Source organism: Callorhinchus milii, unplaced genomic scaffold (genome assembly GCF_018977255.1).
Source record: "Callorhinchus milii isolate IMCB2004 unplaced genomic scaffold, IMCB_Cmil_1.0 Scaffold3, whole genome shotgun sequence".
Classification (NCBI taxonomy): Eukaryota; Metazoa; Chordata; class Chondrichthyes; order Chimaeriformes; family Callorhinchidae; genus Callorhinchus; species Callorhinchus milii.
Genome location: NW_024704744.1, coordinates 92,237,312 through 92,255,056, shown reverse-complemented (window position 1 = coordinate 92,255,056; position 17,745 = coordinate 92,237,312). Strand labels below are relative to the sequence as shown.

Below are 17,745 nucleotides of genomic sequence, written 5' to 3'. Positions count from 1 at the left end.
CATCGTGATCAGTCGAGCGTCTGACACACACGCAAACCCATCACCGTCATCAGCCGGGTGTCTGACACACACGGAGACCAATCACCGCGATCAACCATACTCCACAAACCATCTTGGAATATTGGAGTATGGGTTAGGGGTCAGTGTATAAAATTGCTGTGTTGCTGGTACATCTGGGCTTGTTCTGGAGGGTTAAGTGCTCCGAGACACTGTACCGATTGAAGAACGATTAATGAATGCAAGTTGTTGTTGTTGTTGTTGGGATTAGGGTGGAATACTGAAGCAGAGATTGAATACAAGTGTTCACTGTAGAAGCTCCTTTCCTTTAGAAATGGGAACCCAATGAATAGAAATGAAAGGGACGGCAGGAAATACTTCAGCCCATTTTTCACAAGACCGGTTCAGATAAAGAAGAACCCTTCAGCCCACTTAATCTCATCCTTTCATCATATCTGCCCTACTGTCCTCCCATCATAGCATCAGCCAGGACACCGGGAGAGAAAAACTCCCTTCCCTTTTCGAATAGTGCCGCAGGATCTTTAACGTCCATCTGAACAGGCACAGGCGGGACCTCGGTTTAACGTCTTATCCAAAGGACATTACTTCTGACAATGCAGTGCTGGAGGGTCAGTCTGGACTGTGAGCTCAAAGTCCCCTATGTGGGGCTTGAACCCACAACTTTCTAACTCATAACAGGGCTCAGAATGTCACAGTGTTTAATTCTGTGTCTCTTGCTCACTCATTTGGATTAAAAAATGATCAGAAAGAACAGTGAGAGCTGATTTAGGTTTGCCCTGAGAGCTGGTTCAGGGCAAAATGGGGATTCCGAATATTGATCCATACTTTATATATATTATATATATAAGTCATACGTAAATATCTACATATAATTTTTCACAATAGGAAAATAAAAGATTAAAAAGATAGATCACAACAAATCTAAATACAAAACAGTTTATACGTATCCAGTGGCTTAAACGTTGAGGGTTATATTGTTAAGTGTCAGAGCTGGCTGATCCGAGGGCGGGAGACGAGGGATGGGGGAATGGGAAAGATGATGGAAAGCTCGGTCAAAGATGGATGGATATAGCACCTTATCATGTCTTTGCGACGTCTCAAAGCGCTGCACAGAATATGCTGTAAAGTGAATTGACTGTATGTTTTGTGGGCGAAAAAGTGAAATGCTGTCCCTCGAACAGTTGGGGAATTGGGTGAGCACATCATTATTATTATTATTTTTATAAGATTTATTAATGGATTTACACCAGCCCCGGTTAGAGGAATTTCGTGGAAGTCTAATTCAGTGCCAAATCCTGAAGAGGAAAGGTGTGTCTGTGTGTGTGTGTGGCGGTGGGGGGGGTGGGGGGAGATCGACAGATTGCGGAATGGGATTTGATCCCCCGGCAGTGAAGCATGACTGACTACAGAGAACATGGGATGAGACCATCTGCTCCCATCCACCATCGTCACTCAACATTCCCCTGTGCCGTGCTCAGGCCAGGCTCAGCCCAGGTCCTGGGGAGTTTTCTGTGCCCGCAGCAGATTTATATAACGTGAGCTCATTTTTAATAGCACCTTGCACAATAATAATAATAATAATAATAATAATAATCCTTGCATTTGATACAGAGCCTTATCACAGGCGTTTGGAGACATCTCGAAGACATGATAAGGAGCTGTATCAAATTCAATGATTACTATTATTATTTTTTTATTACCATCTTCGAGACATCTCAAAGCGCTTCATAGAATACACCGTTGAGTGGATTGACTACATGTTTTGTGGCAAAACCTTGCAGCCAATTGCGCACAGCAGCGTCCCACGAACAGCCGTGGATTGAGTGATCACTTTTTTTTGTTTTGAAGGATTATTATCCCCGGAAAAGCGATCCGCCAATCGACTAACAACTGCTGCGTTCCCTTATAAAACAGGCACTCGCTGTATTTTAGAGTAAAAAAATCCTGTGAAGCCCTTTGCGATGAGGTGAAACTTAAGGATTAGTGTAATCAATCATGTGGGTGCGGAGATGCAGCCGCCACATGTCCCGCAGCTCAGTCACAGCCACAAATCCCCGTCTCTCTCTCTCTCTTTCTCTATGCCAGAGATTCCTACTCATCAATCAGCCGCGTGACTCCCAATTACAAGGGATTTCTGAAGCTTCAGCAGAAAGTACGAGGGTAAGGGCGAGGGGAGAGGGGGAGGCGAAGGGGTGGGGAAGGGAAGGAAAGAGTGAGGGCGAGGGGAGAGGGGGTCGACGAGGAGTGGGGAAGGGAAGGGAAGAGCGAGGGCGAGGGGAGAGGGGGTCGACGAGGAGTGGGGAAGGAAAGAGCGAGGGCAAGGGGAGAAGGGGAGGGCGAGGGGTGGGGGCGCGAAGGAAAGAGCAAGGAAGAGGGGGATCATTTTTCTGGGGGTAATACTCGCTTCTAAATAAATAAATAAATAAATAAAGATTTGGTCACTCAATCCACGACTGTTTGTGGGACACTGCTGTGCTCCATTGGCTGCCGCGTTTCGCCCACAAAATAGACAGCCAACTCACTTTACAGTATATTCTGTGAAGCGCTTTGAGACTCCTCGAAGACGTGATAAGGCTCTCTATCAAATGCAAGGATCATTATTATTATTAGTATTCATCAGATTTACGCTGCCATCAATCAGATTCACAGACTGGGATTTTTAATGGTTTGTTTGTCTTACGATAAGGAAACGCAGAGCGACGGGATTGTTCTTGTTGAGGAATCTCATTCCAAACCCCTGAGTATTTATACCGTTAATAAGTCCTCTCTGTAACTAAACTGTCATTTAATGAACAATCCCAAATAAGAACAAAACTCCAGCAAGTCTGGTCTCATTGGGGGGAAACAGCATCGCGTCAGCACGACCCGATATACAATTAATCGCGGTCACACTCCAGCCCAGTCTCTCATACATTGAGATCTGCTGCCCCCTCCTGTCAGTCTCTTGCCCCACACCTGCTACAAGGCAAGGACTCAAAGTGGAATGTGAGCACACGCATACACACTCACACACTCGTACACACTCACACACTCGTACACACTCACACACTCACCCAGACACACACATACACACTCACACACTCGTACACACTCACACACTCGTACACACTCACCCAGACACACACACTCATACACACTCACACACTCACCCAGACACACACACTCGTACACACTCACCCAGACACACACACTCGTACACACTCACCCAGACACACACACTCATACACACTCACACACTCACCCAGACACACACACTCGTACACACTCACACACTCACCCAGACACACACACTCGTACACATTCACACACTCACCCAGACACACACACTCGTACACACTCACACACTCGTACACACTCACCCAGACACACACACTCATACACACTCACACACTCACCCAGACACACACACTCGTACACACTCACACACTCGTACACACTCACCCAGACACACACACTCATACACACTCACACACTCACCCAGACACACACACTTGTACACACTCACACACTCACCCAGACACACACACTCGTACACACTCACACACTCGTACACACTCACCCAGACATACACACTCGTACACACTCACACACTCACCCAGACACACACACTCACCCAGACACATACACTCATACACTCACACACTCACCCAGACACACACACTCGTACACACTCACCCAGACACACACACTCGTACACACTCACCCAGACACACACACTCGTACACACTCACACACTCACCCAGACACACACACTCATACACTCACACACTCACCCAGACACACACATACACACCCACACATTCTCACACTCATAAATTCACTCATACACACACTCACCCAGACACACACACATTCACACACACTCATACACACACACACCCAGACTCACACGCATTCACACACACTCATACACACACTCACCCAGACACACACGAATTCACACACACTCATACACACATAAGAACATAAGAAATGCGAGACAAAAAAAAGTTAGGTCCATCTAATGCGCCTTCCATCTCATATGTTCAGTGCGGGGGGGGGTCTGTGGGGTGGGGGAGCTGAGAGAGGAAAGAGGAGGCTGATCACGTAGAGGGGCCGAGGAATTTCTGATCACCTGGAGAGTGAAGGGGACCCGTCACCACATGGGCACTTACCAGCGTTGAAGCAGCGTACGCAGTACTCCGTGTGAGACAATCGCGGGGACCTAAGTCCTTACCCGTCATGTACAGTTACCGGCTTCAATGCCGAAGGACACCACATACAGTACAGAACAGTGAACAAGTACGGAAGACAAGGTTTTGACCAAAGTTTATATTGTAGGAGCTGTTTTGGAACGGTTTTGCTTGTGCCATTCATTGTACAGTACATGTTTTCTGCACGAGATACAGTTCTGTGCTGTATTGCATGCGGGAAGATTGGGCTACCAGAGCTTTAACATGGGTTAAACATGGTACACAAATAAACATGGTACATAAACCTTGCCTTAAAGTCATCAGCCACTCCAGGACTTGCGTATTTGTTAGTGACATAAAATCCGACTTTTACATAACTTTACGTAAGTCATACATCAGACAAATTATGGAAGTTTGCCTCAACTCAGACTTTGCATGAGTCGTATTAAATGTATGTTCTCAACTAAAGTGACTTTTCTTGGATTGATGTGGAACACACATTTTAGCACATGATTGAGATTCTGACAGAAACAAACCAGTCAGGCTGTGTACTGTTACTCTACATCCAGCAAACACACACACAGACTAGTGTCACACACGCAATCACATTGCCACAAACTCACATTGTCACACATTCATATTGTCACACATTCACAGTGTCACACACTCACATCACACAATTGCATGCCTGCTAGATCACCAGATCGTCACATTAGAGGGTCAGTTTGAATGAAGAAGACCCTTCGGCCCATCTCATCTCCTTCTTCCTTCAGAACAAACCCACCCTACCGTTCCCCCCATCAAAGCATCCAGTTGCTTTTTACATGAGTCCCACTGTCCTGGCCTCAACTCCCCTCCACACACCTCCCCCCGCCCCCCTCTTCCTGGTAACTTGTTCCAGTCGGTAATTACCCTCTGGGACAAAGAAAAACAGGAAGTAATTGCACTTGGCTTCTATGTGTAGGATTTTGCATTTATCAGAATTCCCTGGTCAAATACTCCAGGAGGCTTAATGGGTTGAATGAAAAAATGCTATGTAGCAATACTCCCATACGAATGCCAGGTGGCAGCATAATGCAATATTTCTTCGCTCAGCCTGGTGTCCGATACACTTGGAACCCCATAAGAGTCTCCAATCCAAGCTGAGGTTTCCCTGCATCCCACCTACACATGGAAATCCCCGAGAGAGATTGTTGGAATGGAATGCGCACTCTCTCCCTGGAGGGACATATCCTGTTTACTAATTCCGGAAAGTATTAGGCGCAGGTTGGCAAGAGCCAAGTCTCGGGGACCCGAGAGTGTGTGTGGGGTAACTGCTGGAATCTAAAAAGTTAAAACCACATAGTTTGCCATTGATATTGCTGTCTGGCAAGCTTTCCCACTTATCCGTTAGGAGCTAACAGGCGCTGAGTGGGATGACTCCCTGCCCCCAGGGACTGGTCTGCCCTTCCAGGTCCTGCTAATGAGCCAGGCCGGGCTGTGCTGTCATCAGCAGTGCCCTGGAATACCGCGGACCCATCTGGATCAAGAACAAGAATAGAGACCGTCACAGGGCTGCCTCGATTCTGACATTCCATTGCCAGGCACGTCACCTTGGGGCCAAGGAAACCCCACTTACCTCTCCCCAAGTAGGATAGTCATTAGTTGGTCATTGGACATCCGACAAGCGTGGGTTTGAGCCTCATTAGGTAGATGTAGGTACCAGGAACTCCCTGCGAGCTTTCCAGAGGGCAACACACCTCAGCATGAAATGTGTGAGACCATTGCCACAATCTTCCTGTCTGCAGCTCGGGCACATGTCCCTTCCCACTGAGCAATGGTTCCACCAGTTGGAGGTGCGGAGTTTAAGAAACAGTTGTTTGACTCTCCGCAGCCCAATCAAGGTGGGTTCCAGCGTTGGACATACGAACGTGTGTCACAAACTCGGACTCAGGTAACGCCTTCCAGCAGCTGTCCCCCCAAGCCTCAGAATTTCCTCATCAACTCTCCGGTGGACATCTGCCTTCAGTGTGGTTAGGAGGACCTTTACAGGACAGCTTGTGATGTGCCAGCCACCTTGATGTTCTCGAGATCCTGATACCAATGCTGTGTACCAGGATTACTCAGGAGGTCACAGAGAGAGCCATGAAGAGAATGACATATTTTTATCTTGTGATTGTTAGAGAGGATATAACTCCCTTCTCTTCAAACGTCTACCTGAACAGCACAGATGGGAACTCGGTTTGACTGAAGGACAGCATCTCCAACAATGCAGCACTCTCCCAGCACTGCGTTGCAGCGTCAGTGCGAGAGAGAGAGAGAGAGAGAGAGACACTGGCTGAGCCAGACTGAGTGGGATGACTCCCTGCCCCCAGGGACTGGTCTACCCTTCCAGGTCATGCCGATGAGCATGGACGGAAATTGTGAACCTTTACAGATAATTTTAAAACAATCACCTGGTTCAGTCACTCACACTCTCTATCCTCTAAGTCAGAAAGTTGTGTGTTCAAGCCCCCACACATCGAGGACTTCGAGCTCACAGTCCAGGCTGACCCTGGTTTTATTATTCATAAGCCTTGAAACGTTTGTGACATTTCTATTCACAGATACTGATGTGTCCGCCATCTAATGAACAGCTCTACAGCGCTGCCATCTCTGTCTCCACTGTCTCTGAAACATTAAGTGGGAGCTGAACTGGCCCCAACGTGACGTGCCTAACAACGGAATTTCAGAATTGAGCCAGGCCTCTGTGATGGTCTCTAGTCCGGTTCCTGAGCCAGGGGGATCCACAGTACTCCAGGGCACTGCTGATGACAAGCCCAGCCTGGCTCATCGGCAGGACCTGGAAAGGTAGACTAGTCACCAAGGTAGGGAATCCTCCCACTCAGCTCCTGTTAAGCCTGCAAGCCAAAGGGCCAGTGGGTAATGTGGTCCTAGCTGGACAAGCAGCGGGAAAGCTTGCCAGACAGTGCTTTCAATGGCAAGCTATGTGGTTTTAGCTGGTTAGACTCCAGCAGTTACCCCAACACTCACTCTCGGGTCCCCGAGACTTGGCTCTTGCCAACCTGCGCCTAATACTTTCCGGAATGAGGTAAACAGGATGTGTCCCTCCAGAGAGAGAGTGCGCATTCCATTCCAACAATTTCTCTCTGGGATTTCCATGTGTAGGTGGGATGCATGGAAACCTCAACTGGGTGTGGATATTTTGAAGCACAGTGATGGGTTTCCGTATGTGTCAGCCGCTGAACAAAGGAAAATAATGAATTGTGGAAGCCCGCTGAATGGATTTACTCTCAGACTCCCCCAGTGATGTGCAATCTGCCCTTTATACTCCACGAGAAATCTCAATCAATGCTCGCTCGGAGAGCACCCTCTCCGGTCTTCAAACAAATAATGTGGGGGAGGAAGGACAGCTGGTTCTGGAACCGGACGCCTAGGTTGAGCACTGATTCAGTGAGTCTGAGGGGGGAGCCCAGGGAATTTGAGGAGTTCAGATCCGCAAGAGTGAAGACATTGACAGGAGCCAAGGAGTATGGCTTCTGTCTTGTCCACATTCAGCTGCAGGAAGTTTGCACTCATCCAGGCCCCGGTGTCTGCCAGACAAGCTGATAGGACCTAGTGTTGGCACTGGAGGAGGCAAAGTAGATTTGCGTGTCATCCGCATACATGTGTCAGCCTCACTCAGCCTCACATTCCATAATAATAATAATCCTTACATTTGATATGGCGCCTTATCACATCGTTAAGACGCCTCAAAGCGATTCGCAGAATACATTGTAAAATAATACCAATAATAATCCTTGCATGGGATACAGCGCCTTTTCACGTCTTCGAGACGGCTCAAAGCACTTCACTGAATATTCTGCAAAATGTAGTGACTGTGTATTTTGTCGACGAAACACGGCAGGCAATTGCGCACAGCAGTGTTCCACAAACAGCCATGAAGTGAGTAAACGATTGTATCTGGGAGATTGTTGTCCAAGACACCTTGAGAGAGAAAATCCCTTCTCTTTTCCAACAGCTTTGCGGGATCTTTAACATCCACATGAACAGACACAGTCGGAACCTCGGCTTAACGCCTCATCAGAAGGACGGCACCTCTGACAATACAGTGCTCCCCCCACCACTGCACTGGAGGGACTGCTTAGACTATATGATTCCAAGCGCTGACGAGAGGGCTTGAACCCACAACCTTCTGACTCAGAGGCGAGAGTGCTACCACTGAGCCAGGCTGACACCCGTACAGTAATACAGGAATTCCAACAGCGCCTTCCCTACATCAGAATAATTCTCTTTAATACATCGGATTTCTCAGTCACTCAACCACTAATGTGCTCACCAACTATGTTCAGCAACACAGACCTGCTGTGTACCCCTCGTACCCTCCTTAACAACATCAGTGGCCGTGCCTTCAGTCACTCCCTCTGGTACGCCATGCCTCTACCCCTCCTCCTCTACCCCTCCACCCTGCCATCTTTATTCATCTTTAAATCCTGCCTCAAGACTTACCTCTTTGACAGACTCACCCTCCCGCTCCTCCCTCGCTTAGCTTCCAACCTCTGTGAGCAAATTGGCTGCTGCTTTCACCCACAAAATACACAGTCACTACACTTAATCCTATGAAATACTTTTTGAGGCATTCAGTTCAGCGCTCCGAGACGCTAACTGGCGTGAAGGGCACTGCGTAAATGTGAGTCGTGACAAACTCAAACATCAAATAGTTCAGTGCTTGAAGTAACCAAATAGATTTACACATTTCCTTCTTAGACAATAGCATTCACAGTGTATGCACGTAGAGCAAGCACTGGTATATCAGAATGTTTCTCCACTGGTAATTATTGAAGTTGATACCACAACAAGATTTCATGCAACCATAAAATCCTATAGCACAGAAGGAGGCCATTCAGCCCATCGTGCCTGTGCGGGCTCTTTGAAAGAACTACCAACTAGTCCCACTCCCCCGCTCTTACCCCATAGCCCTGCAATTTTTTCCTTTTTAAGTACTTATCCAATTCCCTTTTGAAAGCTACTATTAAATCTTTCACCCTTTCAGGCAGTGCATTCCAGACTGTAACAACTCTCTGGGTAAAACGATGTTTCCTCATCTTCCCTCTGGTTCTTTTGCCAATTATCTTGAATCTGTGTCCTCTGGTTACCGATCCACCCGCCAGAGGAAAGTTTCTCCTTATTTACGTATATATTAAATCTCCACTCAACCATCTCTGCTGTAAGGAGAACTTCTCTCCACATAATTGTAGTTCCTCAGCCCTGGCATCATTCTTGTAAATCTTCTCTGCACCCTGTCCAAGGCTCTGACGTCCTTCCTAACGTGTGGTGCCCAGAATTGGAAATAATACTCCTACTGAGACCTAACCAGTGATTTGTAAAGGTTCAATATAACTTCCTTGCTTTTGTATTCTATGCCTCTGTTTATAAAACCAAGGATCCCATGTGCTTTATTGACAGCTTTGTCAACTTGTCCTGCCACCTTCAAAGATTTATGTATGTGAACCCCCAGGTCTCTCTGTTCCTGAATCCCTTTTAAAATTGTACCATTTATCTTATATTGCCTCTTCTCATTCCTCCTTCCAAAATGCATCACTTTATGCTTCTCTGCATTAAATTCCATCTGCCACATGTCTGCCCATTTCACCAGCCTATCTATATCCTCCTGCAGTCTGCTACTATGCTCCTCATTGTTTATTACGTTTTTCAAGTTTTGTGTCATCTGCAAACTTTAAAATGTTGCTCTCTATACCCAAGTCCAGGTCATTAATATATATTAAAAAGAGCAGTGGTCCTAATACTGACCCCTGGGGGACACCACTATATACCTCCCTCCAGACTGAAAAACAACTGTTCATCGCTACCCTTTTCTTTTTGTCTCCCAGCCAATTTGGGATCCATGCTGCCACTGTTCTCAGCTCCGCCACTGGCTCACTGCAGGCCGTCGAAACCCTCATACATGCTTTCATTGCATCGAGGCTCGACTATGCAAACTCATTGCCTGTCGGCCTCCCCAATTCCTCCCTCCATAGGCTGCAGATAATCCAGAACTCCGCAGCCCGTATCCTCTCCCGCACTAGGCTCCGCAACCCCCCCATCCTTGCCCAACTCCACTGGCTTCCCATCACAGAGAATACAGTTCGAGATCCTGGTCCTCACTTCAAAGCCATCCACGGTCTTGCTCTCCCCGACCTCTGTGACCTCCCAAACCCCTACCATCCTGCTCGCTCCCTCCGCTCCGTGGGCTCCAGCCTGCTTCATGGCCCCCCACCTTACTCGCCCACTATTGGCGGGCAGGCCTTCCACCACTCTGCACCCACCCTCTGGAACACCATCCCGCAGTCTGTCCGCCTCCCTTGCCACCTTCAAAACCCATCTCAAGACCCTCCTCTTCCACCGTGCTTTCGATCTCCCTGCTTCCCCCCCTGCCCTCCACCCTCCCCGACCCCGACCCACAGCTCAGGTCCATAACTCTGTCTGTCCAGCGCCTTGGACGTCCTCCCGACATGAAAAACGCTTTACAAATATAATTTTGTTGTTGTTGCTGTTCTTCCTTTAATCCCTTGGGATTCAATTTTGTTAACAAGTCTATTATGTGGCACTTCATCAAATTCCTTTGAAAGTCCATATACAAAACATCAACTGGACTATCTTAACTCTCTGTTACTTCATCGAATAACTCAATCAAGTTAGTCAGACATGATTTGCCTTTAATAATTTCTTCAAAAAAAAATAATAAATTGGTCACTTCAATCCACGACTGTTTGTGGGACGCTGTTGTACGGAATTGGTTGCCACAAAATACACAGTCAATTCACTTTACAGTATATTCTGTGAAGCGCTTTGAGAAGTCTCGAAGACATGATAAGGTGCTGCATCAAATGCAAGGATTATTATTATTTATTGTTTAACAAATCCATGTTAGCTAACCTTTATTAACCTGTGTTTTTACAAGTGAAAATTAATTTTCTCCAAGATTATGGTCTCTAGAAGTTTCCCCACCACTGACGTTAGGTTGGCTGGCCTGTAGTTATCAGGTTTATCCCTCTCCTTTTTTGAATAGGGGTGTAACATTAGCAACCCTCCAGTCTCAGGCACCACTCCCCTATCCAAGGAGGATTGAAAGATTGTGGTCAAACTGTGTGTTTCCACCCTAACTTCTCTCATCAATCTAGGATGCATCCCATCCGGACCGGGTGACTTTTCTACTTTGATCGGGCAATTTCAAAGGGCAATTTTAGAAGGTACTTAAAGGAAAGAGGGTGGCATTAGGTTCCAGCTCCAGCTCCATCGGACAATTTAATAATAACAACAACAATAACAAAAACAATTAAAATAACTTTCAATTGATAAAGAGCCTATCACATTGGGAAGATGTCTCAAAGCGCTTCACAGGATTTACTGTAAAGTGTAGCGACTGTTTATTTTATGGGGTGAAGCCGATTGGCGCACAGCAACAACCCATAAACAGCCATGCGGTGAGTGACTGATTTAATCTGGGGGATTGTCGGCCAGACACCGGGTGAGAGAGGAGAGAAACTCCCTTCTCTTTTCAATAGCGCCGCTGGATCTTTAATGTCCACCTGAACAGTAGCCATTGTCCACGTGTGGAGCCTGAGCTGTGAGTGTCAGCTTGTCATTTGACTGTGGAGAGCCTGACCTCTCCCTGCTCGACTGTCACACACAGACACACACACACATACACATATACACAGACAGGTACACACACACACACAGATGCACACATACACAAACACACTCACACACACAGATGCACAGACACACACATACACACTCGCACACATAAAACACTTACACATGCGCATACATACATACATACACAAACACACACAGATACATACACAGACACAAATGCACGCACACAGATACACACAGACATGCACACAGACACACACACATAGACAGAGAGTGACCCCTGGGCTGGTTTAGCCTCCCCAGGCAACCCTGGCTGAGAACAGCACACTCAGCAGGGAGTAGGGATTCAGACCAGCGAGCCTGTGGTGTGTAAGCTGCTGCTGTGTCCACTCCGTCATCGCAGTGATCCCAATGTCCCATATGTCAGCCTGGTGCAGTGGGCAGCACTCGCCTCTGAGTCAGAAATTGTGGGTTCAAACCCCGCATCGGGACTGGGAATCATACAGTCTAAGCTGATGCTCTAGTGCAGTGCTGCGTGGGTGGAAGGGTGGAGGGGTGGGGGGTGGGGGGTAGTTCTCGGATTGTCATAGGTGTCGTCCTTTGGGTGAGACTTTAAACTGAGGTTCTGTCTGTGCTTGTTCAGGTGGACTTTAAAGATTTCTCTTGCGGTTCTCTCTCCCAAGGACATGGGAGTCCTGTAGCTCAGTGGTTAGAGCACTCGTTTTGCAAGTGAGAGACCTGAGTTCAATTCCAGGCAGAGGGCGAAACCTTGGGCAAGTTTCCTTACTCCACACAGAGCCTAATAATAATCCCTCCAAAACCCAAAACAATAATTAAATTGGTCATTTTCAATCTACGGCTGTTTGTGGGACATTGCTGTGCGCAATTGGCTGCCGCGTTCGCCCACAAATATACAGTCAATTCACTTTACAGTGTGTTCTGTGAAGCGCTTTGGGACGTCCTCCCGACGTGAAAAGCGCTATATCAAATGCAAGGATTATTATTATTATTATTATTATTATATTATTCTCTCTCTTGGTGTCATAAGAACATAAGAATTAGGAGCAGAAGTAGGCCATTCGGCCCCTCAAGCCTGCCCCGCTATTCAGTAAGATTGTGACTGATCTATTCTAACACCACCTACCCACCTTATCCCCATATCCCTTAATCCCTTTATCCACAAGAAATCTATCAATCTCAGTATTGAATATGTTCAAGGACTGAGCATCTACAGCCCTTTGGGGTAGAGAATTCCATAAATTCACTACCCTCTGAGTGAAGAAGTTTTTCCTCAACTCAGTGCGAAAGGGCTTATCCCTAATTTTAAGACTGACCCCTGGTTATAGTTTCTCCAAACCGGGGAAAAAGTCTCCCACTATCTATTCTGTCATGCCTCTTAATAATCTTATAGATTTCTATAAGATCACCTCTCATTCTTCTATATTCTAGAGAATATAGGCCTAAGTTGAACAACCTATCCACATAACTCAACCCCTCATCCCAGCTACCAACCTCGTGAATCTACGATGTACCCCCTCCAAGGCGAGTACATCCTTTCTTAAATAAGGAGACCAAAACTGCACACAATAGTTTAGGTGCGGTCTCACCAGGGCCATATACAGTTGCAGCAAGACTTCCCTACTCTTATATTCTAACCCTTTTGTAACAAATGCCAATATCTCTTTAGCCTTCCTATCTGCTTGCTGTATCTGCAAACTAACTTTTTGTGACTGGTGTACAAGGACACCCAAGTCCCTCTGAACGCTAACATTATCTTGTCTCTCCCTTTCTAAAAAATCACCTGCTCTACTGTTTTTGCCACCTCGGTGGATGACCTCACACTTCCCGACATTATACTTCAGCTGCCACCTATTTGCCCACGAATCTCGACTATCTATATCTCGTTGCATTTTTTTAATGTCAACCTCAGTGTTTACTCTCCCTCCTGGTTTAGTGTCATCCGCGAATTTGGATATATTAAGTTTGATGTCCTCATCTAGATCATTGATGTAGATAGAAAATAGTTGAGGCCCAAGCACTAATGTCTTAATGTTCCTAGTTCCTTAATGTCTTGCCCTCATCATCCATTTTCTCACTCTTAATGAGCTTTTCGGTTTTCCGTTGTTGGTCCATAAAAGACTCCCAGTCCTCAGGTTTGCTACTCTTTTTGGCAGTTTTATAGGCCTTTTCTTTTAGTTTTATACTTTCTCTAACTGCTCTAGTTAGCCACGGATCAACTGCTTTCCCTGTGGTACTCTTATTCCTCAAGGGAACAAGTGACCGCTGAGAATTATGCACTGCATCTTTAAACGTTTGCCATTGTTGGTCTATTGTCATATCTATTAATCTAATTCCCCAGTCTATTTTAGCCAATTCTTCCCACATACCTGCAAAGTTAGCTTTATTTAAATTTAACACCCTTGCTTTGGATTTGACTACATCGCTCTCTAACTTAATACTAAATTCTAAATTCTGTACTGGCCAACAAATCCCCCAGGTGCAATTGGTCACTCACTTCATGGCTGTTTGTGGGTCACTGCTATTGTGGCAGCTGCGTTTTGCTCGCTCAATTACCAGTCAATGACACACTACAATATACTCTGTGAAGCGCATCTGAAACGTCTGAATGACCTGATAAGGAGCTATATCAAATGCAAGGATTATTCTCATTTATTATTACGATAACAATAACCGAACTCCAACACAGCAACAACAGCAGCCACAACAACACGACGACAACGACGTTCCTTTATATTGTGGCCTTCACGCCGGATAGAGTCTCAGAGCGCTTATAAAGCAAAGGGCCACGGCACACAGCGAGAAGAGAAACGTGGCCCTGGTACCTTCATCGGAGCGAGCTGTATGGGGGTGATGCAGGAGGGGTCCACCACGGGCTTGGGCCTATTGGCTGTGTCCGCCAGCAAGCTCTGCCATTGCTTGGGCAGACCTGTGAAGCGCTGCTCGTGATGGTCAAATCCCGTGTGGACGCGATGCTCAAAGTTGGAAGGTGCCGAGATCTCGAGACGCTTCTTCTTCTTTCCAAACATGCTGGGAAATCCCGAGCGACCTGCCACAGAGGAGACAGAGAGAGAGAGAGAGAGACAATGTGAGCTCGCAGTCCAGGCTGATTCCTTCCGCCACTCTGCCCCAACCCTCTGGAACTCCACCCCCCCGTCCCTCCGTCTCGCCCCCTTCCCTCGCCTCCTTCAAGGACCCTCCTCTTCGACCGTGCCTTCGATCACCCTCCTTCCCCCCACTACCCTCCACCCTCCCCAACCCCGATCCCCAGCTCGAGTCCAAAACTCTGACTGTCCAGCACCTTGGGACATCCTCCCGACGTGAAAGGCGCTACACATATGTAATTGTGTTGTCGTTATTGTTGTTGATGCTCCAGTTCAAAATACACAGTCACTACACGTTACAGAAAGTCCAGTGAAGCTCTTGACGAGGTCTCGATGACACGATAATAATAATAATAATATTCTTTGTATTTGATATAGTTCCTTATCGCGTCTCAAAGCGCTTCACAGAATATACTGTAAAGTGAATTGACTGTATATTTTTGGGGGCGAAACCCGGCAGCCAATTGCACACAGCAGTGTCCTACAGACAGTCGTGGGTTGAAGTGATCAATTTTTTATTATTATTGTTTTTTTGAAGGAATCATGACACCCGGAAAAGTGATCCGCCAATCGACTAACTTGTGACCGAGATCCCACTTACTGCTGGTGATCAAGCGCTGCTTCAAATGAAGGGATTGTTACATTATATTTATTGAAGGAAAGCAGGCGTGGAGGAGAAAGGCGGAGGCTCGTGTGATGGACAAACACTGGCACGGATCCGTTAGCCGGAGTGGCTTGTCTGTAATTAGAATAAATAATATGAATCCTGGCATTTGACGCAGCACTTGATCAGACCCTCGAGACATCTGCAGGAGAGAGAAACTCCTTTCTCTTTTCCAATGGATCTTTAACGTCCACCTGAACCAGACACAGACGGGACCTCGGTTTAATGCCCATCTGAAAGGCAGCACCTCTGACAATGCACTGGAGCATCAGCCTAAACTGTGAGCTCAAAGTCCCTGACATGGGGTTTGAACCCACAACCTTTCTGACTGAGAGGTTGTAGTTTGATAACCAGTGCACAAAGCTGCTGCATCAAAACCAATGATCCTTAATTATTTATGGCATAAATCAAGAAATATTCAATCCTGAAAATTGATTGTGTTGGCTGACCCCCACCCACCCCAGAAAAAAATACCCTCCACTGCCCCAGCGCCTCAACATAATAATAATAATAATAATAGTAATAATAATAATAATCCTTGCATTTGATATAGTACCTTATCACCTTTTACATTTTATTTTGCTCAGCCGGGTGAGAAAACTTTACCGGGGTGCAGACACCCATCACTGCTTTAGAGTCTCCAAACCAAGCTGAGGTTTCCCTGCATCCCTCCTACACATGGAAATCCCAGAGAGAGATTGTTGGAATGGAATGCGCACTCTCTCTCTGGAGGGACACATCCTGTTTACCAAATTCCAGAGAGTATTAGGCGCAGGTTGACAAGAGCCAAGGCTTGGGGACCCCAGAGTGTGTGTTGGGGTAACTGCTGGAATCTAACCAGATAAAACTGCACAGCTGTTTGTGGGACATTGCTGTGCGCAATTGGCTGCCGCGTTCGCCCACAAATATACAGTCAATTCACTTTACAGTGTGTTCTGTGAAGCGCTTTGGGACGTCCTCCCGACGTGAAAAGCGCTATATCAACAACAACAACAACAAGATTCCATTTGTAGAGCGTCTTTTACGTCGGGAGGACGTCCCAAGGCGCTGTACAGTCGGGTCAGGGCCCGAGCAGGGGGGAAATGGTCAGGGTGAGGGGAGGGAAGGGAGGGAGCGAGGAGGGGGAAATGGTCAGGGGAGGGAAGGGAGGGAGCGAGGAGGGGGAAGAGAGTCGAGAGGGGAGCTGAAGGCACAGTCAAAGAGAAAGGTCTTGAGACCGGCCTTGAAGGAGGAAAGGGAGGAAGCGGCGAAGGCACTGGGGGATGGAGTTCCAGAGCCTCAGGGCTGAAGGCCCGGCCACCGATGGTAGGGCGGTTGGGGCGGGGGACGTGGAGCAGACCGGAGCCAGAGGAACGGAGGGTACGGGCAGGTAGATAGGGATAGTAGGTCGGAGAGGTAGGAGGGAGCGAGGCCGTGAATGGCCTTGTAGGTGAGGATGAGGATCTTGAATTCGATCCTCTGGGGATGGGGAGCCAGTGGAGGTGAGCGAGGGTGGGAGTGATGTGGTCGCGGTGTCTGGTGTGGGACAGTACACGAGCTGCAGAGTTCTGAATGACCTGCAGTGTGGAGGGAGGTGGCGGGAAGGCCGACGAGGAGAGAGTCCCATAGTCCAGCCTTGAGGTGATAAAGGCGTAGACCAGAGTTTCAGCCGCGTGAGGGGTGAGGTAGTGCCGTAGTCTGGCGATGTTCCGGAGGTGATGGAAGGCGGTGCCAGTTGTGACGCGGATATGAGGAAGAAAGGACAGCTCAGGGTCGAACAGAACACCGAGGTTCCTGACCGGCTTTGAGAGGTGGAGAGTGCAGCCTTGGATGCTGATGCTGTCAGCAAATCAAATGCAAGGATTATTATTATTATTATTATTATAGCTTATCTGGCAAGTTTTCCCACTGCTTGTCCAGCTAGGACCATCCTACCTGTTAGGGCTTGAGCTTGCAGGGAGCTTAGTAGGAGGATTCCCTGCCCACAGATTGTACAGTGAAGTGTAGTGACTGTGTGTCTGTGCAGGCGATCATGGCAGCCAGTTATCACACCCCGCATTAGCGTTCACATTTGAAACAATCGGGACAAACCAGCCATAAACGCAGCACACACACTCTGGGCAGACTCTGAAGGTCAGAGTCTACAGGC

The 17,745-nt window shown here is 47.4% G+C and overlaps 1 protein-coding gene across 1 annotated transcript in view; it reads right to left on the bottom strand.

Annotated features, from left to right (window-relative positions):
* The window catches only part of pak5 (p21 protein (Cdc42/Rac)-activated kinase 5), a 46,128-nt gene that overhangs the window by 20,361 nt on the left and 8,022 nt on the right, over window positions 1-17,745 (bottom strand). Inside the window, 1 exon segment of the mRNA XM_007905464.2 lies at window positions 14,675-14,898. Within this exon segment, the coding sequence (XP_007903655.2) occupies window positions 14,675-14,898 (224 nt within the window).